The 26327-nt window shown below is 44.8% G+C and overlaps 1 protein-coding gene across 1 annotated transcript in view; it reads right to left on the bottom strand.

The window, feature by feature from the left end:
* ANTXR1 (ANTXR cell adhesion molecule 1) overlaps positions 1 to 26327 on the bottom strand; it is a 124258-nt gene that overhangs the window by 87894 nt on the left and 10037 nt on the right. The window contains exons 2-8 of the mRNA XM_077304932.1: positions 22126 to 22197; positions 19402 to 19473; positions 13026 to 13107; positions 12854 to 12887; positions 9690 to 9769; positions 3137 to 3205; positions 2281 to 2361 (exon numbers count right to left, since the gene is read on the bottom strand). Of these exons, the coding sequence (XP_077161047.1) occupies positions 2281 to 2361; positions 3137 to 3205; positions 9690 to 9769; positions 12854 to 12887; positions 13026 to 13107; positions 19402 to 19473; positions 22126 to 22197 (490 nt within the window). The remainder of the gene's footprint in view (positions 1 to 2280; positions 2362 to 3136; positions 3206 to 9689; positions 9770 to 12853; positions 12888 to 13025; positions 13108 to 19401; positions 19474 to 22125; positions 22198 to 26327) is intronic.

Raw genomic sequence — 26327 nt, 5'->3', positions numbered from 1 at the left:
CAAGGAAAGGAAACAGCAGAACGGGAGGGGGGACCTGAAAATTTGCCTAATGGATGACAAGCATGGCCTGGGAGCCCAAATAACAATGGCTGCCATTTGAGGGGGAGAGAGGAGCAATAGATCCATGAGGAAGCTGTATAAGTTATTTCTTGCTGTTCGGCAACTTTCCTCTCCTTCTCCTCCTAACCTTTCCGTCATGTAGCTGACCCTTCTCAGCCTTGATTGCTGTCATTAAACTTGGCAGCAGCCAACCAAATCCTAGCTCAGTTCTAAATTAAGCTGCCCCAAAGTGAGTTCCTCTGTTTATCATACACAGATGGAGGCACAGAGGGGGCCAAAGAGAAAAAGTCTTCTGGAACTCATTAAGCACAGCTGCAAAGAGCATGGTGGCTGGAGAACCAACTCTCCTTAAAAACTGCAGAACACCTGATGGCCCAACATAATTAGATACACAAGTCAGGCCAGATGAAAAGTTAGGAAAGCTAGGAGGAAGGCCACTGTCCAGTTTTCACTGCAAGAAACCACACTAACGAAAAAGTGACTCTGTGGTCCCTCCTATTCAGATATCTCCCACCCCCTATAATCGATGACCAGCAGAGATCAGGAGCAAGACTTGGACACATATGTGCCCTCATCATATACCTAGCCTGAAAGATCCTATGTTTATTTGAATATAGGATCTCCCTGACTTTAACCATGTTTAAAATACAGAGTCAAGAAGGATCAGGTGATTATAAAAGCATCCCAGTTCATTCAGCTTTTCTTCACCATGAGGGGGCAGGGTCGAGAGAGCAAGAGCAGGGTCATTCATAACATCACAACAGATACAGTCTCCTAAGTGGGGTGCAAAATGGTGTTGAAAGAAGCACAGGCTAGAAGGAATTCATCTTGCTGACTCGATACTGTGTCCCTTGGAAAGGACAGAACGAGACTATTAACAACTGGATTTCCAGATACCAACCAGCTTCCGGGTTCTAAACAGAGCACATTTTCCATGAGCCACCAGACAGAAACAAGATTGTTCTCCCAACAAAAGACACTCTCTTATTCAGATAAAATGGACAAATTCAAATGCCTTGCCCTCTACTTCTGCCACACTCCAACTCAGTTCCAAAATGCTCTGTAGTACGGCACATCCCCTATTTAACAGCTCAAACAGGAGTATGCACATCTAAATCAGCAGTCCCCAACCCCCAGTCCAGAGACCGGGACCGGCCGGTGGATTAATGGGTACCGGGTCGCAGCTCCTCCTCCTCCCTGGCTGCTGCCTCAGGGGCCACCCTGCCACTCTGCCGTCGGCTCACCTTTGGTGCTCTTTGGTGGCCGCCATGGCTGGGGCTTCCCCACGGCATGGAACTGCGCAGCTGCTGCTGGCAGCGCCCCCCAGCGGGCAGCGGAAAGTCAGGGGCGCCGGTGGGAAATTAAGTGGAGCAGGGGCTCAGGCAGGGGTGGCGACATCCCTCAGCAAAAGACTACCCCCCCCCCCGTGCCTCAGTAAAATTGTCAAGCGTTGACCGGTCCCCGGTAATAAAAAGGATGGAGACCACTGGTCTAAATCATCCTCAGAACTGGTTCAACTGTATAGCACCTTGCACAATTAACCCCCTGCTCCCCCCCTCCAGTTCCCTTAGAGTTGCCAGTCTCCAGGTTGATCACCCAGAATTGCTACAGATCTCCCGACTACCGAGCCAAGTTATCCCGGAGAAAACGGTGGCTTCAGTGGGCAGACTCTATGACAACACATCTCTGCTTAATTCTCTCCCCTCCAAAGCTGCACTCCCCCTAGGCACTAGCCACAAATCTCCAGGAAGTTTTCAAACTGGAGTTGGCAACCCTGGACCGTCTCCAAATACTCAGCCAACAACAGCCAGTTGCGGAGCAGAAAACTGCCAACATCTTTGACATCCAAAAACTTCCTTCTAAGTGACTCTTCATTCTGTGCTCTGGGCAAATGATGCCCTGGAGCAGGGGTAGTCAAACCTGTGGTCCTCCAGATGTCCATGGACTACAATTCCCATGAGCCCCTGCCAGCAAATGCTGGCAGGGGCTCATGGGAATTGTAGTCCATGGACATCTGGAGGGCCACAGGTTGACTACCCCTGCCCTGGATCTCCAGCTGAACGTCTCTCTTGTACCCTTCTCCCTTCCTTCTTCGTCTCGGACCCTGTTGCTGCTTTCTGCACAAGAGGCATCGCAGACAGTAGATAAATGTAGGGTTTGGCAGTCGCGATTTAAATTTCACCAAAATGAAAAAGGAACACAATAGCAAGTAATACTTACGGAGTCTATGATCCCCTGGAGTGCTTCAAAGCCATCATTCACGGGGAAGACATGATCCTTGCTGTCAGCGATTCGAGCCAGCTGGCGTGATAGCAAAGACAGTTTGGTCAATCAGCCAATAAACAATGACTTTAGAACGGCTTTCTACAAAGCTTGGTCCAGGATCAAGTGTGCTAAGGCTTCGGCCAGTTTTTAAGAACGCTGAAGGAAATATAATCAAGGAATGCGTATGCACCCCGTTGTCTCACTTCCATTTGCTGACCAAACAGACTTTGCAGGCTTTTGAATCACTATAAAACCCTGGGAATTAACCAGGAAGCAGGAAGGGGTTGCGAAAGCACACCCTCTACAAGCAATGGTCATCCTGCCACACTGCCTCTAACTCTCACCCATCTGCCTTCTTTAACCACCTCAACCAACTAAACGTCTAAAGCAGGGGTAGTCAACCTGTGGTCCTCCAGATGTTCATGGACTACAATTCCCATGAGCCCCTGCCAGCAAATGCAGCCAATTTTCAGATGAACATAAAGCACAGGTGGGCAAACTATAGCTGTAGGAGGTTTTCCTCTAAGTCTCAAGCTGCTTAACAATTTATCAGAACCATCAGCACACCCAGCAACAGAGTCAGATACCAGGTTGATTCTCCCAGAAAACTGCTAGACCACTCAAGGGCTGAGTGCCATCATTGGCCATTAAGGCACTGCTGGTGCTGGACACAGGAAAAGCCAGCGACCAAGTCGAAGCCCTCAAGAACAGGTGCATACACAGATGTGGCCCTCAGGCTGTGAAATCTACCCACCCTACACATAAAAGCATCATTGCCAAAAGCTCATTCAAGAAATGAACACTCCGTTACCTGAGTTTCATTGAAATCTTTCACGCCAACACAGTATACGGTTGCTCCGAGATCACGGGATCGGTTAGCCTGGAGTGAGAGGAGAAAGACAATGCAATTATGTAAATATATTAATGGTATAACTCAGTGCTTTGAGACTGAGAAATTGCCATTGTCACTATGGTTCTTCTTTTAATGTGTCCCCCTCCCCGCAAAGCAAGTTTATCCACTACAGAGAACTCTACTAAAAATGCTATTGTGAATTGTCAACATAATTGGATAATTCAAGGTGCTGGTTATGACCCTTGAAGGCCTTTATGGCTTGGGAACCACGTGTCTAAAGGACTACCTCTTCCCAAACATCCTTGTGCCAGCTTTAGTCCTCAAACTGCCACCTACCAGGTGTTTCCCCACTTGAATAGTCCACCTGGCATCAACGAGAGTCCAGGCTTTCTCTACTGTACTTCCCACTTTCAAGAGCAGGCTCCCAGAGCAGGTGAGGGAAGCGCCATCTTTAGATGCTTTTAGAAGGCACTGCAAGGCCATTTTATTTGCCAGAGCTTTACATGAGGCAAACACTGCAGATATCTCATGGCAGTATGAGGTCTACTGTGTTTAAAATTGTAATATTACTTTTAAAGTTACTTTTCTCTTTGTTGGTAATGTTCACAATGACATTGTGTACACTTGGGAACCGTGTGAGGTTCCAGGTGCTGAATGGAGATGCTGGTGATGGAATTCAAGGCACCTAATTCTCTGCCCCCAACCTGGCATCTAGCAAGCAAAAGTGAACCAGGTAGCCATCCATGATCTGATCTTGGCTATGCTAAAATGTCAGCAGCACAGAGGACAATTTCCATTCTGTCCTCTGCTGATTCAGTGACCTGAGGAGCTCCATCTGGCCCTACAAACCTGGCTGCTCATTCTGAGTAGCTCCCAGATGGACTCCTCGCTTGATTCTTTATTATGCCACCTGACTGCTTCTAGAGAGAATCAGCCCTGACTCCATGAAGCCATTTCTGCCAGAGCTGCCAGAAGAAGGAGGGCTGACATAATTCTAAGGTCACCCAGAGGTTCAGGCACTGGTCAGGATGCCATGGGTTTACAGCTAAGCATTTGACAACTGCTTTAGTAAGAGAAAGGTCAGACTGAGCATGAAGCTTACCATTAGAAGACCTAGATGATGGACGTTGTCTTCCCTTCTTGCAAATGCACATTTAGTTCCCCCTTTCTGAATTTCTTAACAATGTTGCTTAAAGTGACCTTTTCCCTTGGACCAGTTTAGTTTTTATGCTTCGAAAGCAGTCTTTGCATCGTTTAAGGCTTGAAGCATTATTTTTGTCATCATTACAGGAACAGTCAACAATTCATGCCAATTTCTAATCCAAATGGTTCCAAATATTTCCCCTCTCAAAGCTGCACTTCATCAGCTATCTGATATAACAGTATTCTCAATCTTGGGCCGATGCATAGTCACCTTTATTAAAATATTAATTTCCTAGCAAGGGCCAATAAACTATGCACAAGACATAACCGTCATGACATCATGTTGTTCAAGATTAGAATTCATCCTGAAAAACAAAACCTAACCATTTCTGACCGCTTTGTCTGCTAAATGCTTTGTCAGCTAAATTCCACTTTAAAGGCCTGACAAAATTGTCTTGCTCTCCCTAATGTTTCTGCTTTCTGTTTTCTTCTAAGTGGCTGGAAGGCAACAAAGGGGTGGGGATCATATCCTTTTACAAAATTAATGTAGGGAGCAACGTCATCGTCCAGATATGATGCCTCCCAGCCTTGACACCCACTCCACCCTTTAAAAAAAACACCCTTAAACAATAGAGGGAAGATTTCTTGCTTGGAGCGCCCAGCTGCCTGGTCTATCTGAGAAGGTTTGTTGACCAGGGAATACAAGTCATGGCCCCTGGACTAAAGACAAGAATGAACTGCTGGAATAAAAATTAAGTGCATCCACAAGAAGAATCACAGAAAGCATTCTATCAATGTAAAGCATTACACCACACTGGGATGATCTCACAGCAAAAGCTTTTAAAGCAAAACAAAGTTTCGAAGCAGGAGACTGGTGACCGGTTCTCCCAAGCCTTCCATCTCCACTTGAACTTTTTTGTCCTTCCAGGACTCATAAATGTATCCAGCATGGCTGAATGTCAGTCTTGTCTGACCCTGAGTTGCCTTCTAGTCCAATTAGCCCAACACTGACCGTGTTTGCTCTGCAGGGATCCATGACCCTTGGGCAGAGTCCTAGGCAAATACAAGAACTGTCCTGCTGGACCAGACCTCTATCCCAGCATTCTGTTTCCAACAGCAGGCAGCCAGATGTCCCTGGGAAGCTCACAATCAAGGCAACAAGATGATGCCCCTCCTTGCTTTTTGTCATGGGCATCTGGAACGGGGATACCAATGGCATGCTGCCTGAGTGCATGGCGCTTCCATTTAACTACCATGGCTAATAGCTGTTGACAGATCTCTACTCTGCGATTTTTGACTAAAGCCATTCATGCTAGCGACTGTCACCACATCTTACAGTTCATTATGTACTACACACACCCACTGCAAGACGTGTGCTTTGGGACAATAATTTCTCAAGTGGGACCTACAAAGGCCACAATCACCTGCCTAACTTCTTCTAGAACCTGCTTTAATGTGGGGTTTCTGCTTTGAGCATCACAATTCATTCTAATCCTGGACTTCTCTTTCTAGGATACTCAGAGCAACTGGCATTTTCATCCATGATGGGTGCCTGGAGTTCTCTCACAGAATCAACTTCATGCCCACTGCCCTTCTTTCTCGCATCTCTGTGGTAACTGAACTGGCGGTGCTTGTTTCTTGCAGAAGAGCAAAATTTCAGGGGGTGTATGAACAACTTTTCCTTGGGGGAAAAACCAAGCTGGGGGTGCCAGTCCCCAGGAAGGCCAAGAGGATCTCCAAGTTTTTACAGCTCATCTCCAGGCAACAGAAATCAGTTCCCCTGGAGAAAATGGCTGCTTTGGAGGGTGGACTCCACAGCATTATACTCCATTAAGGTGCTTCCCCAACCCAAATCCCACCCACTCCCAAAGTCTCCACTTATTTCTCAGCCCAGAGTTGGCAACCCTAGCAGCTGTTCTCCCTGATAGCTTGAGATTCTTTCCCCAAAGGAGGCATCATACTGATCATCATGCTGTTGACTGCCTCCTTTAAAAATGACTGCAGCAGCCATAGTTAAGGACGGAAGCTGCATCACAGAGCACAAATGGCAGTTATTATGACAAACATTGACACTGCCTTTGATTGATTCACTTTCACAGGGACAGAAAAGTAATGGGAAAAGACCTTTTCTGCCATTTCTCCTTAGCCATACATTTTATGGTCTCCCACATTTTTATTCTGCCCATTTTTTGACAAGTTCAGGGAAGCTCTCTCTTGCTCCTTTGATGAGGTCAGTTTAGGTTGCTCTCCCCTCTCCATTTTCCCAGGTATGAAACTAACAAATTTCCTTCAGGACAGTAGAAGGGTATGTAAGTATTTAAATCAGATGGTGAGAAGTATCATTTTGGCTTCTTTCTTATTAGGATTGACCCATACTGGCATGCTTCCACCTCTGCATTTTCCCCTCACAACTCTGTGAAGCAGGTCAGGTGGAGAGAGAGTGATCAACATGAGGTCACCCAGTGAGCTTTTGCATGGATCTCCCCCATCCTAATCTCTCTAACCATTAGACAAAGCTGTCATATCATGTATTTTGTTAACTTTATCAGAGAAAGCCAATTATTTGAAATATGGCCCAGTTTTCAACGCAGTTTTCAAGCGAGAAAGGCAGAGTTCATATGGGCATACTGTTTTCTGTGGCAACCCAGCTCCTGTTCCCTCAGGGGGTTCAAGGTGGAGTATGGGCCAGGGGCTCTGGGGCTCTGCCACAATACCTTGTTCAACAAAGCTTACCGATGGGACGGTCTTAGTGATTCTGGTTCCCTGGGCAAAACTCCAGGATCTGGCCTCAGAATCACTGCCACTACCACCACCACCACAAAGATAACAACAACAACAACAACAACAACTTCCCTAGTAGGCTCAGAGTGGGTCACAACATAATTCAAACATTCAATACAATATTTTAGCAAGTCACAACACAAAACACTAATTAAATTTGACGTAGGTTAAAAATCATCTCTTCGTAATTAAAATCCTTCTGAGGGGAGGGGCTTGGCACAGACGGGCTCAAGCAAGGGGGTGTGATATGGGCTGGCCACCCAGTGCTCTTCGAACGTAGAGAGGCAGGCACACCCACATACAGAATGGCGGCTTCTTTCCCCCTTGGTGGGGGCAGGGGCTGTGGACAGCTGGGGAGACCACCCGACCCAGTGTTGGTGGCAGTTGCCACGGATGCTCTACGGCTCAGATTGTCCCCACTTAGAGATTTATTTTGATCTTTTTCTTTTGCAAACTTGGGTGCTTGAGATGTCACCCTGCATTAGCTGTTTTTTTACTTGCGTCTGTCTGTGAAATGAACCCTTGTCTGTGGCTTCTAGCTTGTCTGGACAATGTTCCCCTGTCTGTCTGACTCTCCAGAAAACAATCACAGTCCTCCTGTCAGGCTTGCTCAAAGAACATGCCAATCCTGAGCACCAGACTGAGTCAGACAGAAAAACGTGAGATCTAAGAGTGCAAAGATATCCCATCAGCCACATAGTTCTCTCCTGCAGCACCGCAAGATAAATGAATGGGTTTTTACACAGAAATAATGTCTTTCCTTTCTTGGCCGGGGGAACCCAGAGAGATATAAAGCGCTGGCATTCATTGCAAGAAGATAAGACATATAATTTAACTCCCTAAAAGGCTGAGATCAGGAAAGATACAAACAGAGATAAAGCCCTTTTATGGTCTTGATTCAGCTTGTTTTTAATAAGTGCTGAGGTTTCTACAGTGCACAGTGGGCATAGGTCTTTGTTTAAAAGCAGTAAATTTGGTAAATCTGAATGGTCCCAGAGCCAGTACCATGTAGTCTTTCTGGATTGTTCCTGGCGTTTTGAGACAGAAACATCACCTGCTGCTATATGCATACGTATTGATCATGCCCAAATATGGAAGCCCACAGCTGCTTCTTGGGTGAACAAAGTACAAGGGGATACAAGCCACAATCTGGAAACTCTACACCAGGGGTAGTCAACCTGTGGTCCTCCAGATGTTCATGGACTACAATTCCCATGAGCCCCTGCCAGCAAATGCTGGCAGGGGCTCATGGGAACTGTAGTCCATGAACATCTGGAGGACCACAGGTTGACTACCCCTGCTCTACACAGCAACACTGAAATGAAAGTGTGCACAGTGTCGGCAGCATTTCAATACCCCCATTTCTGCAGGAGGAACAGAATGGGAGAAGAAAATCCTTTATCTGTGAATCAGGAATAACTGTCCCTTTAGGCTACAGTTTCTCCTGGGTCCTTGCAGTTTCCCAAGCACAGATGGTCTGATTTGGATTGGAGCCGCAGCACATGAAGGAGTGCTTCAGTTTCCTCCTCCCACAAGCACATAATTTTGTCAACCTGAAATGGCCCTGAGGGGCCCACTGTTTGCTTTAATGGAGGCTCCATATGTACTGACGGGATACACCTAGGTTTCCTCAAAAAAACCCAAAGAAGGGCCACATTGTCCACCTGCCATTTCAGGTCTGGAAAAAAGCATGTTGGGAAGGCTGAAGCCCTTTCCCTTCCCATGATGAGATGACAATCCAAATAAAGCTCATGCTCACCTGGAAACAGAGTTTCCAGTACAGAATTACAGGTCTACACCTGACTATGCAGACCCATGGAAAATGTAATGTGTAATTAAGCCATAGAGTTGAACAGTCATCCTCCTCACCAGTAAGAGTGGTAATTTTAAAACTTAATTTTCAGAGGAAGGTGCCAAGACCTGTGTACAGATGCCACACCCTTGGATCTAGAAAATACACTCCCTAAGGTGAGGTAACAACAGCTAGGCAGGCATTTCAGGAGAAAGAAAAGGGCTTGCTCAAAGAAGGTCTCAAATTCTCATATTCCAGAGCATTACTCTGACTCTCACATTTCCGATTCACACTGAGCCTGAATCGAAAACTGAATCTGGCCACTGAGGTTGTGTCGTTTACAATAAAAAGTCAGTCTCATAAACAAGAATTTTATATGCCCTTGCAAATACAATCATCAATTTCAAATTTTAAAAAGCTTTTACATTTATTTTCCGATTACATGCCCCAAAGAAAAAAGGTAGGGTAGCCCAAGCTCTTCCCTACTGACTAAATTTACCTTTGTACTAATGCCAGAGTGGTACAGCGGGTAAGAGTTGTGGACTCTAATCTGGAGAACCGGGTTTGATTTCCCGCTCCTCCACAGGTGGCCAGCTGGGTGATTTTGGACTAGTGACAGTTCTCACCTATCGTCTACCTCACAGGGTATCCGTTGTGGGGAGAGGAAGGGAAGGAGATGGTAAGCCACTTTCAGACTCCTTTGGTCCATGAAAAGTGGGGTATAAAAACCAACTCTTCTTCTTCATATGGGTTTTGTGGCATATTCTCTGCCCCACAAGCCTCTTACGGTCTTACCTCTCGTTCAGCGTAGAAGAAAAGATCCTCATGAAGTTCGCCATCCGTCAGTGCAATAATGACGCTTGCTGTCCTATAACCTGAGGAGACAGAATATATTTTATTAAGGGGAAGGGAGAAATGGAATATAATATCCAGTCATAGATATTATAAGTGATCAGCGCCTAGAAACAGACCGTAGTTGTATGGAAAAGATACTGTTGCATTCAAAGTACACATCTATTTCTTTTCTATGTATGGCTGGCAATTTTCCCCCCATTATATCTGAAGAAGTGTGCTTGCACATGAAAGCTTCTATCTTGAATAAAACTTTGTCGGTCTTAATGGTGACACTGGACTCTGACTTTGTTTCCTCTATTTCTTTTGACTCACTATTACCTTCTCTAGGCAAATAGGATAGGTTTTTTGTGGGATTTTGGTCCTTAATGTTGCATTCCACAACGTGCAGCATGAGAATCCTCACTGGTGGTTTCTGTGATTTCATTCATAGAATCATAGAATCATAGAGTTGGAAGGTACCTCCTGGGTCATCTAGTCCAACCCCCTGCACTATGCAGGACACTCACAACCCTATCACTCATCCACTGTAACCTGCCACCCTTTTGAATCTTCACAGAATCAGCCTCTCCGTCAGATGGCTATCCAACAGCTATCTTGGGTGAACACTGAGTGATGACTAACTGAGGAACATTTTTAGGTACAAAAGCATAAAAAGTATCTTAGGCATACATCTAAAGAGAATAACATATGACAAGACCCTCAGCTCCAGAGTCAAAGTAAATGTTATTGTAAATGTGCAGCAGCCACCAAAAATTGTAAACACAGGTTTTGCTGACACAGAGTACAATAAGAGCCTTGCTAGATCAGACAAGCAATCCAACTAGTCCAGCATCCTGTCTAACCCAGTGACTGGCCAACGACGGGGCATAGAGTTCGAGGCCTTTTCTCAGTGTTGTGTCTTAGTGCTGATATTCTGACATTTACAGCCTATGAGCCCAGAAGTTCCCTTCAGTCACCACGGCTAGTAGATACATGAATTTCTCTAATTCTCTTCTGAAGCTATGTTTCTGGACATCAGTATGACCTCTGGCAGTGACTTCCACATTGTAATCACAATGCCCCTCATGTCATGATAGAAATGGCCTGTATTTACACTGGAAGCCAATGATGTGGATCGGGGATGAGGAAGAATGCTATGACTTCACTAACACCAGAAGTTTGGTTAGACCAGGGGTGGGCAGATTGTGGCCCACTGGACGAATACTGTCCAATCTCTGATACATTCTTTAACACCTGCTCCTTGCTGGTATTTTTGCAAAGACTAATGGATTAGGAGTCAGGGGTGGGCAAATTGTGGCCCTCCAGCTGTCCATGGACTACAATTCCCATGAGCCCCTTTCAGGGGCTATACCTTTCAGGGGCTAATGGGAATTGTAGTCCATAGACAGCTGGTGAGCCACAATTTGCCCACCCCTGGATTAGGTGAACCTTGGATACACCCAACAAGGAATTTCTTCTAGGCTCACTCAGTATCACTTACTACAGAGTGTCAAAAGACCCCGAAAATATACATCTGCTTTGTAAAATGAAACCTGCCATTTAAATCCAAGAAATGAAGGTCACTCAAGACGGAACATGGTCCAGACATAAACTAGACATGATAAAGGGGGATGGGAGAACTAGCTTGCTGGTTTTTGGTGAAAGCAGATATGAAATACTGATTTTTAGTTTGGTCCTCAGAGCAGCCAGAAGATGCTCAGAGACCCCTGATCAGATGGGAGGAGGTGGCAATGCAAGAAAAAAAAAAGTGCACAAAAAAAAAAGAGAAGAGCCAAGCCTGCTATCACCCAGATTACAGTGCGCCACCAGTGGAGAGCAAATTTACTGTCAAAATGCACTCTTATCACATGAAGATTGTTATCTTTATCTCCACATGGCCCAGGCTTGTCATCTGTGTCAGCTAAAAAATCACCCAGCCATCATGAAACAGAACCAATTAAAGTTAATTGGGATTCCTGCTGTCAACAATTCACAATATATCTGAAGGACTTCTGCAATCAGGTATCCCTTATTGCAGCTGACATTTCACTTTTATGAAAGCTAAACATAATCTCCTCAAGAGGGGGAAAAAGCCTAAGCAAATTAAAGCCATGGTAATTGTCAGACTCTTTAAGGTATCTTAAATCATTTGACAAGACCAGCTGTGTTTTTAATTGCCTGCATTACTGGAGAAGGGGCGGGGAATTCTATGTACATCCTGGCAGTGTTCAGTTGCTTTTTGATGAGGAAGAACACAGATGACTTTGCAAGTGGAGAACCAGAACTGATAAAAAGTTATTTTATGATCGTATAAAACTATGACCTTGTGTGTTTTGGAGAAGAGCTGGGCATAAGACCTAAGAAAGGATTTTCTTTAGTATCAAGGCAACAGATAGGCAAAAGGAGGTTGGACAATGCACCAAAAAAGGATACAACGGGATTATCAGATCAGTAGTTAAGATCTGACTCACAAGCTCTGCTCTCTCTGCCCCCCCCCCTCCCTGGCAGAGCTGGGACTGGTGGTAACCTGAGATAGAACTCCTTCTACACTAAGTGACCCGTCGCTTGTGGACCCCTTCCCCTCAAGGGCCACCTGGATTTCTTTAGGCACCAGGCCAAAACGTTACTGTTCACCCAGGTTTTTAACTAAAGGGTAAATTATTTTAAACACTACTTTAGCCTGGAAACTTATTTAAACCGTCTGTGATCTGTTTTTACAGCGTATGGTTTTATGCTGGGCTGTTCCCCACTGGCCAATGCTGGATTTTAATTAGTATCTCTTAATGGTAAGCCACCTCAGGCAGGTTCCTGGATTTAAAAGTTTGTAAACAAATACAACCACCTCATATGTCCCAGGCGTCTTGAAAGGGACTGACAATGGATAATTCCTTCCCTGCAAGCCAGAGCTAATACCCATACTCAGGAACGAATCAATTTCAAGACAGAATGATGTGTCCAAATGCCTTCAGTGCCTTGGCTGCTAAGAAGCCAGGGAATTGTATGGTAAGATTCTGCTTGCACAGAGGAACTTATTCCCTGGGGAATTTAGCAGATGTAAAACATCGAAGCAGAAGAAAGAAAGCAAAGCCTTGCTGCTGTTTACGAGCCCTCAGACTCCTTCTTACCTTGAACGTTTTCATGGTAAATCTGCTCACTTGCCTGAAATGGAAGAATACGTGGCCATTAGGAGGGCAGAGATACTGAGGCAATGCTGACTAAAAGCCCCAACTTGGAGCTTAGTGGACAGTATTCCTTCTCGTCTACTTCTATGCATGTTGAAACTGGGTTCTTATTTACCCTTTCGAATCCTTCGTGCATGTAAGTGTCTCCTCCGGGCAGGACTTTCTGGAGCTCTTCCAAGCCTTGGCGTATCTGTTCCCTGCAATGTTAGAATACACGCTTGGTTTAGATAGTTGGTGTCAAAATAATCTGCAGAACAACTCGGGTAAGATAGTACAGTTACTGCCTTTCTAAATTGCAAGACGTTAAATTTATGAGACAATCTAGAACGAGGATATGCCACATTTCGATGATCTTTTAGCTATGCAAGTCTGTGTGCTGGGACAGTTCCTTGATATCTGAAAAATCCGTGACTTCTTCGGGTATTAAAAATCTTTCAACTTTTATAAATGTGGAGCCCTTTATTCAGCTAGTCCCAAACACTCTTTCCATTTTAGGATCTTGCCCTAGCCAGAATTTAACAGTGCAACCCTGGGCAGAGATAGTACCTTGAAATCAATAGGCTTAGAAAGGCATGCCTCTCCATAGGATGGCGCTGTAAGTAGATGAATGGTCTGCTTTCTAATTTTTTGCTCTTTCATAATACAGTAGTACCATAATTACTACATAATCTATGGATAAGCTAAAGACATAACATATACACTCTATCTTCTATCTAGTGCAGCCTTTTCAAACTCTTTTACCATTGAGAAACCCCTAAAACATTCTTCAGCCTTTAAGAAACCTCGTGCAGAAGGTTGGGAAGCATAGTTGCGTACATGCCCACCTGGGGCCCCTCACCATCCCACCCCCTCCAGGCCCATCAATGGCCATTGTGGGAGAGGGGCAGATTGCCATGACCACAGATGGTCATATCACCTGATAAATGTTTAAGATTTTTTTTAAGTATTTAAAAAACCAATTAATTCCCACCCATTCAGGAAACCCTTCCAGGGCCATCAAGAAACCCCAGGGTTTCACAAAACCTTGGTTGAGAAAGCCTGCTCTAGTGGGTACAGAGATTATTCTGAAAGCTATCACTTCATCTTATCTATTTCTCCATGGAACTAAATCGCCATGGAAATAAAGGATATGAAAAACTGCACCTGCTTGATTTCTGTACAACCTAAAAATCAGACACAATTCTATGTTCATGGGGGCAAGGTCTACCTATGGCTGCTAGCCATGGTAACTAAATGGGACCCCTGAGTGCTGGGTAGAAACACAGAGGGTGGCCATCTTCTTAATGCCTTGCTCATGACTTTGTGGGCTGCTGTTGGAAACAGAAATGTGAGCTAGATGGACCTTTTATGCTTATCCCAACAAGTCTAATCATGCATGCATCCAGCTACTGGAAAAGCACAGGAGGAAGCCAACAGAATAGAGGAGTTCCCAACTCCAGCTGAGTTTTCATGCAAGTGCACTTTGCTAACCTTTTCTTACTTTCCCTGCTCTCGTACAAAGTCAAGATATGTATTTAATTTTATTATCTATTAAATATTTACACTCTGCCTTTCCTTGGTGACTTGGACCAGCTTACAATTCCAGGATTTAGACACACACAGAATATAACAAAACTCAAATTAACCCTCCTCCCGAAGAAAATGCCTTCAAGTCAAACCTTATTAAAAGCCTTCGCAAATAAAATGGCCTCCAAAAAACCTCTAAATATGGTGCTCTCTAATCTCTTTGGGGAGCCTGTTTCACAATGTGGGAGACACTACGGGGATGGAGTGAGCTGTAGCAGATCTCATTTGGACCACCAAGTGAGAGAACAACCAGAAGTTGGCACTTAGTGACACATCAAGAGAGAAATATATGAGATTTCTTCAGACTCTTTCCTGTCACCAAAGGTGAACAGAATCCCAGAGCTATGGATGTGACATAGATTACATTTTCAGAATAACCTTCAGACTCCATTATTTGAATGTACCTCCCCCTTTCATTTTATTTTCTTCCATCCAAACCATCTCAAGATTAATGAGTTCATGGGAAAGAGTTTTACCATTCTGGATATTCAATTTAATCTTTTTAAAACCCAGGCACACTGATAGATTAGAAACAGGCTAAACAGGGTGGGCTGGGCTGCCTGTTCCCTCAGCTGTGAAAACCAACTCCTAAGAGCCAAGTTGAGTTCAGGAGGCTTTCACACCATGCCTTGTGGTGCACGCACTATCTTGGAATGAACTCATGCTGTTACTATCGCCATGGGAACTAGATTACAATTTCAGCCACCACATGTGTGGGCCTCCCCCAAAGCTAGTAAACTGAGCCAATGGCGGATATCTGTTGACAAGCTCCCCTTCCTTTGGTCCACCGGAAGCTCCAAGCATTTTGCTTTGTGGGGATTCTGAAATCTCTACAATAACATTTTAATGTGGTTTTGCCTCTTCAGTTAGTTATTTGATGACTAACCTGCCCTGACCTAAAGACACCAAGCAGGGCAGATTAAACTACTAACCACAAGGAACACTCAAGACATCTTCTACAATATTTTGGGAGAGCAAAGCGTGCCTCAGATTTTAACTGAAAGACAAAGACTGCTTCTAAGGTCAGAAGCCCGAGAAACCTTGTCTTAATTGCCTTCTCGCCGGAGGTGTCGGCCCTGCTTCTAATGCTCAATGACAAGAAGCTGAGACCTCTCTGTGGACTACAACCTAGATAGTATGTAAGAATACCTGCATTATGGACTGATCTGAAAGCAGCAAACAAACAAACAAAAGCCTTCAAAGAGAAAGCACAATGAAATGAGACATTATCAGAAAGTGGCAGTATTCATTAAGAACAGAAGAAAGACATGATACTTCTTACTCACTATCTGCGCACTCCTAACAGAGTAACACTCTTCTAATGAACATCACTGTACACTAATCAACCTAGCGAAACTAGAGAGACTGTGCTATCAAAATTTACCAGTGCTATGAACTTGGATGGGTGACCACCAAAGATGTCCAGAGATGCTATACAGAGTCAGACAATGGCAAACTAGCTCTGTTCATCTCTGTTGGGTTGCCATAAATCATCTGTGACTTGACAGCACTTTCCATGGCCATACAGCAAAATGTCACGGAGGCTGCATTTAGAAGAAACAACGAACTATGCTTTGCCCTTTTATGAATGAGCCTTGGAAGTCCTTGAGCTCATTCACTGGTTCCAGCCTTTCTCAACCTTTTGACTGTGGAGGAACCCCTGAAATATTTTTCAGGCTTCAAGGAACCCCAGAAGGGGCGACATCCCCTTTCAGAGAAGTGGGTGCAGAAGTAAGATGGATCCAATCAAACAACTGATCATTTGTTATGTTTCCATTGTAGAAAAAGAGAGTAGGCCTATAGAGCAACAGGGGAAGTAGGCTCCAGTGACATCTAGTGATATCAGCAGGCGTCTGAACTTCTAGGAAAGGCTGTGTAACCCTCGGAGAGCTCTCGCATAACCCCAGGATTCCCCAGAACCCTGGTTGGAAATCCCTTATTAAACAAGAATTAAACCATGGCTTAATCCTAGTTTGCAGGCAGGAAACAAAGCATGGTTCGTGGGTTCAGATGTAACAACAAACTATGGTTTATTGCCAACCAGAAAGCCTTTTATTCATCATCTACACAAGGGGCTGGGCAAAGTGCCTGACTCTTGCCTTGTATTGCCTTTAGAACTCCCAATTTTCATTTCCTTCTTTTCAAACTATGAATAACTCAGCCTGGCAACTGAGTCAATATGTCAGTGCATCTGCATAGGTGGATTCCATTCCATGGTATCTGCCTTTACATTGCCACAGGACTCCTTTACACATTTCGCCAGACACAGCTACACCTCTGGAATGTGCTATTGATTTCCTAACATTCCTTGGAAGTTTCTCAAGTTCTGGCTTTCATTTTGGCTCAAAGACAAAGGATCTACCTCTCCAAAATATAAAACAGTTTGACATGATTTTGGAAAGGCCCTTCCTGTGTTTCAAGTGCTGAAAGAGGATCTGAAGGTGTACAAAAAATAAAGTCTGCTGACTCCTGATCCAATAAGGGCTTCTGTGCCTTACCAACAGGGAAAGGCGGCGTCCCGATATTCAACCTGAGGATCCCCTATAGTGTCATAGTGTTATTAGATCTGGCACCTCACTCCCAATGGTAGATAGCTTGGCCTTGGCCTGGATGAGATGGGTGGGATAATTTGGTGGATTATTTATCGCCTGCCTCCTTAATTGTTAATTGCTGTCTGTTATGAGGGAAGTTTTTGTGGGGTTTTATTGTGCTTTTATTTTTTTATTATTGTAAACCACCATGAGCCCATCTGGGGAATGTAATCTGGGGAAATATAAACAAAGAGCTTGACAGACACAGATTGCTCCATCATTGCAGGGACGTGGAGGAGAAGAGATAGGCTCAGACATGTCTGACTATGTAGCCATCAACAGCAGATGGGCTTTACTTGGATCCATAGAATGGGCTGAGGGGCTAAGTGTTGGAGTGACTGACTCAGCATGCCTAAGCATAGGAGGAGTGTTATGTCACTCTAAGTCTGCAAAGGTGTTATCTCCTTGAATGGGATGTTTTAACCTGGGAGCTGCCTTCTCCTGGATAGTTAATTGTTTAATTGCTGATGAGTTGAGGGTTAAAATTTCAAAATCTTAACTTACATGTAAATGCATTAACTGTTTTATGTATTTCAACCTTGTAGTAACACCACCACAAGACCATTATGGGAGAGAAGCAGTATGAAAATCCAACAACAACAACAGCAATAATAATCCAGGTTTGCTCTGCTTTGTTCTCTGAGACCAAGGCTAAAGCACACTCATTGCCACCCTCCTTCAGACATTTATCTGGAAGTTTTCTCGCAAGTAAGTTTATTTGTGTAAAGGAGAGGGTGGGGAAACAGAGTTGTAATTCGGTCAAGCCCTTGCACGTTGCTGTCACCCAGATACAAGAAATCAGATTAGGAGTGCCTTTTGCCAAGTAAACCACATTAAGCTGCTTCTGCTGCCAACGTAAACAAAAACTTCCCAGGTCCCAACTAGATTTTGGCTAACAGGGCCCTGTTATTCAGCCTGAAATCAGCACCCGGTCAAGAACAAGGGGGAGGATAACTCTCATGAGAGAAAAGCTGTGTATGGATTTCACATGCACACATACTTAGGCCTTTTGATATATACTAAAAGGAAGGGGTCTCCAAAGGGACTTAGAAACATGTGACATGTTTCCCCAGAAGAAGCAAGATGGTGCTAAACTCCCCAAGAGGATCTTGTATTGTGGAGATATGGGCAACAATTGCAACACTTGCAATCCATTGGCAACTGAGAAATTGCTTCTGGGAACCAAGTTAGAATTAGCACCTCTCATGCACAGTATCCAAAACCCATGGGCATTTTTGTTCCACCCATCCCAACAAAGGTTGTGATACACAGCACAGTGCCCTTTTTTTGCTCCTTCACTGCAGAAAGACCAGGTGAAATCCTATCTCCTCCCTGGAGGCAGCTCCAACAAGGTTTATGCAAGATCAACTCCAAGTCTCCTCATTTGTTACTGTCTCAGGGATGAGCATATAATTGAAGGGAACTGCCTCACTCGGCCTTCTGAAACAGCTGCCTGACAGGCTCTTTAAGAGGGCTCTGGGTCAGGTGGAATCTGCTTGTAGATTGTATAGTAAATTAGGCAGATGTGCAAGAGCATGCTCACCCAAGTGAAAAAGATCTGTGCCTGATCAGATTTCTGATGAGGACTGTAAGCGAACTCACCAGGAAGCCAGAACCACTGGGCCTAATTCTACCCTTCATTGCTCATCTGTGCTTAATTTTCCTTGCTCCTTCCCCTCCTAAACCCAAGAGAAAATTAACTGCTAAGGAGAGAGATAAACAGCTCTTCCTATCACCCCTTTCTTTTCCTCTCATGGGCGGGGGGCTTCCAAAGTCTAGACAGGCAGAGTCTATTGCATGAATAGCCCGGGTCTAACTCACATGGATATGTGGCTTGAACCATGGCACGGCTAGGTACTGTTTAGTCCACTGAGAGAAAGGGTAGTTGACTGCTTCTTAAATAGAGACCAATAGCACCTTTAAGACCAACAAAGATTTATTCATCAACAAAGATTTATTCAATAAATCTTTGTTGGTCTTAAAGGTGCTATTGGACTCTATTTTTGTTGTGCTACTTCCGACCAATGCGGCTACCCACTTGAATCTATCCTTGATTGCTTTTTGACATTCCTTTTTTTGGCTTTCAGTGTAAAAGTTTTCGAAAGTGTTTCTGGAACTGTGACTGAGATAGTTCTCCAGACTCAGACCGGTTGCTCTGTTTGATATACTGGAAAATGGTACTAGATCTGCAGAGTCAAATTTCTCTGCTTTCCTGCCATGGGCTAAGTGTACGCTCGTAGACATCAAATTTTGGATGTGTTACCATTAGAAACATGCTTTATCCCATTTGCCCAGTCCACCTCAGTACCTTCTCACTGTTATATCCCCTCTTACCTGTCTTCGGTAAGTCTCATTAGAGTTGAACCTCTAGTGGAGAATACAATGAAGGACATTCTCAGCTGGGGGCTGCATAAAGGAAGCACCAGAGTTAGTCTCTGTCCTGGTTCACACATGATTGGATGTACATGGTTTGATTCCTCCATACTTGATTTCTGGTGAGTGAACATAGACACATCTGCACTCACTGAAAAGCATGGAGGTGAGTTGAGGAGACATGGAAATTGTGCATGCTGAGCCATATTTATGATGGCTTCTTCACACCTGCGTGATGAACTCTTCATTTAACCCTCCATTCCTAATCTTGGTTCTCCCTCCCTCCAGATCCTTCAACACTCCAAGCTGCTGTTCCTTTAAAATTCACAGCCTTGTGGTGTGAGTTTGGCAAAGTACTTCTGGGTAAGTGAGTCCGACTGCACTTCCAAAACTCATACAATCTCTTCCCGGACTGTCACAAAAGCTCTCTGTACCCAACTAGAGGGCTCCTCATCCATAAGCATGGGAAATGTTTCAACAATAAAATGTACAAGCTCATTTGTGTACAAGCTCATTTGTGTACATTTGACCTTATTTGTGGATATTATTTTGTTAAATGAACAAAGCCAGACTTGAATGCCTAACGTTCAGCAACCCAATGAGCTCTTTGATTGAGGACTCCAAAAATACAGCAAGCCCAAAGCAAACAGCCACAAAACGTCTACATAAACTTCTACCCATCTCTATGCCAGCTTAGTGTCTATGGCTCTTAGCTTAGTGTTTAACCAGGCTGATACTAGATAGAGATAGCCTGGATAATCAGAGGCTAGATTTGTTCTGTGGCATTGAGGGATAAGGGGTAGTATAAATAATACCACCGCCAATAAGCAGTCCCGAATTCAGTAAAAACCACTGATGGTAAAGCGTATTTATGCCACTAATGAATGGTCTTTCCCTTTCCACGGGGAACCTTAAGGCAAGCTAGGGGATCTCAGAGAGACTTATCATCCTTGCCAAAGTGCATAACTACCAGGATTCTTAGAGAGAAACTGTATGCAACACTGGTATGCAATCAAGGTTCACCAGCATTAAAGGACCATGAACATGCCATCAGGACTAGAAGCATGCCTGGTCAAACACGTGAAGGACCAAGGGACATATTACAATCTCAGGCATGTTCCCTAACCAGACTGTGAGTCTATCAGTCACATGTCACCCTGCTGGGAAATCACTTTCCAAATACTCAGGGCCACAATTCAGGTCAGCAGGACCACTGTTGTGTATGTGGTTCCCAAAGGACCTTGTAAGAAACCTCAAGCTTGGACCTAAGACTGGGATCCTGAGCCCTCATTCAGGATTCATCGGTCCCAGACTCTTAAGCAACCACAAAAACAGACTTATGAACCAATCATGAGCCTCCATTAAGGACCAATCAGGAGCCTCAAAAGTGTATATAAGTTTCACAGTTCCGCTTGTTGTCATTCAGTATTACTGGTTCCAGCAAAGTTTTTGGTTACTGGGGTGTTCATATCTTACTGTACTCATGGATTTAATGAACACAATGCATGGAAAAAAGGAACTTCCTCTCCTGTGACATCTTTCCAACTCCAAACAGCTCTGGGGTGCTATTTGCCCCACTGGGGACTGCATGCATATTTAGAAAATCATGTCCTCTGAAAACAAAGAATCTGTTCAGTCCAAAGAGATCCAGTGCAAGGAACCAAGAGAAGCCCAAGGCATATTTGTGTAACCAAGAGCACTAAGATCTAGTGACCAAAATTTACTCAGGGTCCCTGGCCACAAAGAAGTGAAATTGGCCTGGTAGGACCTTAACCAGTTATGCAGAGCCTGCAAAATAGAGATGCTGTTCCACCAGGCCTAAGGCGGAGGCCTAGAAATAACATCAAGATAATGCTGGGCTCCCTGCTCAAAACTCTACCCATAGACAACTCCCTAAGAACTCCATATGCCCCCTCCCCCTGGTCCAGTAACTATTTCAATGCTTCGTGCAAAGAACGGGTGGTCCCAGGTTTCTGTACAACTGGATTTGTATTTTAAAAGAATTAAATTGTAGAGTTTTAAAACTGAGATTAATATTTAATTACTATGGGGAAGGGTTGAAATCTACAAATAAATATTCCTGGGAAATGGCTCAAAATTCTTCTCAGCTGTGAAAAGAGCTGTCAGGATGATGATGTGTTAGGGAGTGTTTTGCTTTGAGTGTTGGCCTAGGATCACACAGTTCAAATCTCCACTCTGCCATGGGAGCTTCTTGGGTCAGGCACACACATGCAGCCTAGCCTACCTCACAGGGTTGTTGTGAGGATAAAATGGAAAAGAAGAAACTAATATAAGCTGCTTTGGATCCCCATCAGGGGAAAAAGTGAGATATATATGGATTCACTAAAATAAACACAGAAATGATGAATGAAAATCTATGGGGTTGAATTTACATGGACAACAAGCAAAAACCAAACCCAGAAAGATTTTGTGTAACGACTTCTCTTCTGATTCATAATTAATCATCAAGGTCACAGCTGAGTATAGCCCATTCTATGCCCATTTACACAGGGGCAAGTCCAAAAGGACTTCATCCCTAGTAAGAGTTGGAATCTTAAGCTAATTTACGCATGCATAACTTTGCACTGGGCCCTGGTCGGAAAATGTGCATGCCACACACTGCCTCTCAGATTCTCCCAATCTCCCACTTTTTGCTTCCGCTATCATCAGGCTGTCATTTCTTACCTTATAAATTTGTGAGCCAGATGTTCCACGAAGTAATAGATTTCACTCCAGTGGTGCAGGACGCTTCCTGATCTGGAAAAAAAAATTGTTCCAGGGGATACTGGTTTAATTAGAGAAACACAGAGGACCTCAGCTGCTTCATTACCATTCAGTTCATCGGGACATCTGTGCAGCTCATCACACCCAAACCTGATCTGCTGCTAAAAATGCCGCCTGTGTTTTCTTGGAAGGAGGGGGGGAGAAATACCCATATTTCATGGGCTGCTCTGCAAAGCCCTGTGCATATGATTTATACTCCGGGTGAGCCTTGGGGACTGTTTCTTGACAAGAATACTGAACCACCTTGCCAGACTTTTACCTAGGCTACCATACCAATAACACAAAGGCTGGCAGAAACAGAGTGGTCCTTGAAGGTACCTGGACTGAATGGTAACATCACCGGGAGCCAAGCCACAACAGCCCAAGCTGCGCTGCAGGGACAACTTGGATCTGACAGCAGGAGGAGCCTGCGCCTGCTGCCAGTCATGCTGCCAAAGCACATTTCCCAGGAGCCAGAACTGCCGTCAGCTCCCTGGGGCTAAGTTGCCCGCAGGACAGCTAGGCAGCCTCTCCAAGGCCACCAATGGAATCCAATGTGCAGGGATATGGCCCATTCTGGCACACTGAATGGGATGTTCAAATGGCCTAGGCGCAAGCCAAATCCAGTGGTCCCTGTGGCACTGGTAGCCTTGAAGTGGCCGCTCCACAGACCCCGGAGCATGTGTCTGTGAAGAAACAATGGTTTGAATCAGGGAAGAGAAAGGGAAAGAAGGGGCAGAGAACTGCGGTATGTTGGCTGAAGCACCCTGGGGTGCAAAATCTCAGAGGGGAGAGGGGAGCTGAGTTGGAGTAGCAGTTTTAATCATCTTATTGGCAGTGGGAAGATCAATTCTCCCATGTCCACCCCCGGAGGTCCTAGTTGGGGGGATTTTTAGTCTTTTTTTGTTGTTGTTGTTCATCTCGCCGCATTATATCTTGGCTCTTTATATAGGTTTTGTGGATTGTATATTGTTTTTAGGGGAATTTTATTGGGCGTCTTTATATATTGTAACCTGCCATGAGCTTTTTTGGGAATGGTGGGCTATAAATCTAAACAAACAAACAAACAAACAAATAAATAAATGCAGCCACCCTGTAGGAGCACTTTCTCATCTTCCCCTGTGCAAAGCTTATATAGTAAAGCAAAAATGCATACATGCTTCATGCTTGCTCAGTCGCTCTCTTCTCTGAAGGGATAGGGCTGCTCTTCAGACTTTTCATCGTTCAAGGAAGTGGGAAGAGCATAACAGTACCGTATATAGCTACAGAAGGTCCATAGTAAAGGGAAGCCGCTCTAAGTTAAGAAACGTACTCTGTGCAAACATCATAGTGAACCACAGTTAAAGAACTAGGCAGATGAATCTGCATGGTTGTACACTTCTCCCCGCTCCCTTTTCACATGGGCAATCCCAATTAAAAACAAACTCCAGCTTCCTTGGATGCATGAATGCACATAGAAAAGTTAACCGGAGTTAATTCTCTTCCAGTTTTGAATCACAGTTTGGGGGGGGGGGGCTAACTCATGTGTGCCTGCATTGTATGTCACAGGTAAGCAAGGTTAGTTTTTAACTCCAGTTCTCGGTGCACAAATGAAGAGAAGATTGGCAAGACGCACACAGGAAGCCTGCAATGAATGTTAACATTTTTACCAAACAGCAATCTCAACACAGCTTTAGAGCCCACCTATCTGCCCTTCGGTAAGAGATGCGATACGGAATCGAGAGAGCAGAGAATCTACTGCCTTCGGAATGAAGGCCACAAACATTTATTTTTTAAATGATACCAGCCACAAACTCCTTTACGTAAGATACAGGGCAGGGCAAGTCTGGGTTTGTCCCAGCCCAAAGACAGTATCTGCAGTGTGTGGGGGAATCAACATACCTATCTGCAGGTAATCTGGCTTGTGTGGCCTGTTCAGATAGAGACGGAGAGAATTATGTATAACTAGGGATAGGGATGGGCATGAATCAGATCACGAATGAAAGTTTGTGATGAATTTTGGCTGGTTCATGGTTTGTTTATTTATTATTGCAAATTCAAGTTCATAGCAGCACAAACTTTCCACAAACCTTCCAGTTGTTTGTGCATTTGTGAATGGACACATTTACAGACAGACTATCCCTGTTGAATCTAAATGTTTACCACACTTGAAAGCAACAGGGAAGCGGAACTTGGAGGGCATGTAGAGGGGCATCCAGGGTGGTCTCTTGCAAGGCTGATGTCTCTAGCTTGCACAGAACCCTCTCTCTATATGCCTGAACCTAAACCTGTCATTTCTTCAGAAAGCACTTTCCTGCGGGGAGGGTAACTTAAACCTCATAAATCCAATCTTTACAAAACCTGGGAAATTTGTGGGCGGCCTGAAGCGGCGAGAGGCGCTTCGTGCCTCCCAACGCATCAGGCCGCACTCAAGGAAGCAACTGCGAGCCGCGCTCTGCGCGGCTCGTAGTTGCTTCCTTCAGCAGGCTTCGAATTGGCCGGGCCAATCGGCAGGCGCGATGGTCTGTCCGGAGGAAGGGGCCGATCAGGCCCATTCCTCATCACAGACAAAGCCCTCCCCCTGAGGGCTTAACGAATTATTTAGTCCACGGTGCCCGTGGCGCCACGGGCGTGTTAAGGATTGGAGTTTTTAAGATGCCTTCAAAGGCACGCCACATAGAGTGCATTATAATAGTCCAGTCTGGTTAGATGAGGCGAACACTGGTAGGCAAGATAGTGCATGAAGGATAACAATGTGAGTGCCAAACCTTCCAGCCTGTGGAAGGTTTAAAATCATCTTCTCCTTTCCTCTGGATCAGGAACATGACACTGGAAATTGCAGGCCAGTGTCTGATCCTGGCCTGCAGAACCCATCAGAGTGGAAAGGAGTTTCCGCATCTCCTTCCTCTATAGCAAGGCAGCGGAGAATAAGAAACAGTCATGACGTATAGAAAGCCTGATCCCTTTCCCCAGCCTAGCATGGTTACACATTTGTTAACATCTGCTGTCCAGGCATGACCATCTCCGGTCCTTGCCGTGTGCTTTATTGTAGCAGCTTGGGGTTCAGCTGGACAGAGGGCTTAACATTTCAGCGGTTTTGGAAACAGCCTTGCTCAGTTGCACACCACTTTTGAAATTTGCCACATAAGTACAGATTCGAGCCTTTTTTTCTCCCCTTGGAACAAGAATCCAAACATCTAAAATTACAGCTCTTTTTTCCATGAAACCTTCCCACACATCTCTTCACACAGAAAAACTTTGCCACCACTAGATTTGATGCCAGCAACAAGAAAAAACTCATTAGTTTTAGAAGAGGAAGCATTCTCCTCCTTCTAGATACAACATTTAAAACCCAAAAGGGAAGATCCCAAAGATCTCCCCCTCCAAATTCTAATGGTAGCCAAAAGGAATCAGAAAATGAAGGCCAATCCAGAATCCTGTATATGTCCCACCATTAAATGCTTTGCTATCAGGAACAGTGGAAGGGGAGGCAAGATAAGAAAGAAATTGAATCCCAGTCAGTGTAACATGCCACATTTGGAACTTACTGAAGCTATGGGGAACCATTGTCCAGTTCCAGACCTGCTTGTAATGCCATGTGGGGCGTGGACATATGAAAATCTCCAGGCCTTTGTAGTAGGCCTATAGAGGCAGGGACAGACTGGGACAATAACTTAGCCTAAGATCCAGATGAGATGAGCAGACCCTGTGGCACCAGCAGCAGCAAGAACAATCGGCAGAGCAATCAGCAGAACAATCGGCCCACCTCTTGCCACACCCCCAGTGAGCAGGTCAGAGATGAGTGGCCAACACATGGCTACTCGCCTGTGTGGATGGAGCCCACGGCTACCCACCTCCAGACGTGGCCTGAAGTTCTCCTGGAGATACAACTGATCTCCAGACCAAGGAATCAATTTCCCTGGAGGAAATGTCAGCTTTGGAGGAAATGTCAGCTTAGTGTTGTCAGTCCTCAGTTGGGGCCAGGGGATCCACTGGTTTGGAACCTCTGCCCCCATGTTAAGGTTCCAGGAAACCAGGGGAGCTCAGCAGGCACAGAGAAGGAACCACCATAAACACAACATGCCTGTATCACCAGGAAATGATGTATGAACATTAGTCACATCTGGAGGGGGGGTGCTCTGGTT

The sequence above is a fragment of the Paroedura picta genome, chromosome 12 (genome assembly GCF_049243985.1).
Source record: "Paroedura picta isolate Pp20150507F chromosome 12, Ppicta_v3.0, whole genome shotgun sequence".
Classification (NCBI taxonomy): Eukaryota; Metazoa; Chordata; class Lepidosauria; order Squamata; family Gekkonidae; genus Paroedura; species Paroedura picta.
Note: the sequence above shows the minus strand (reverse complement) of the source record. Positions and strands in the feature narration are given on the sequence as shown.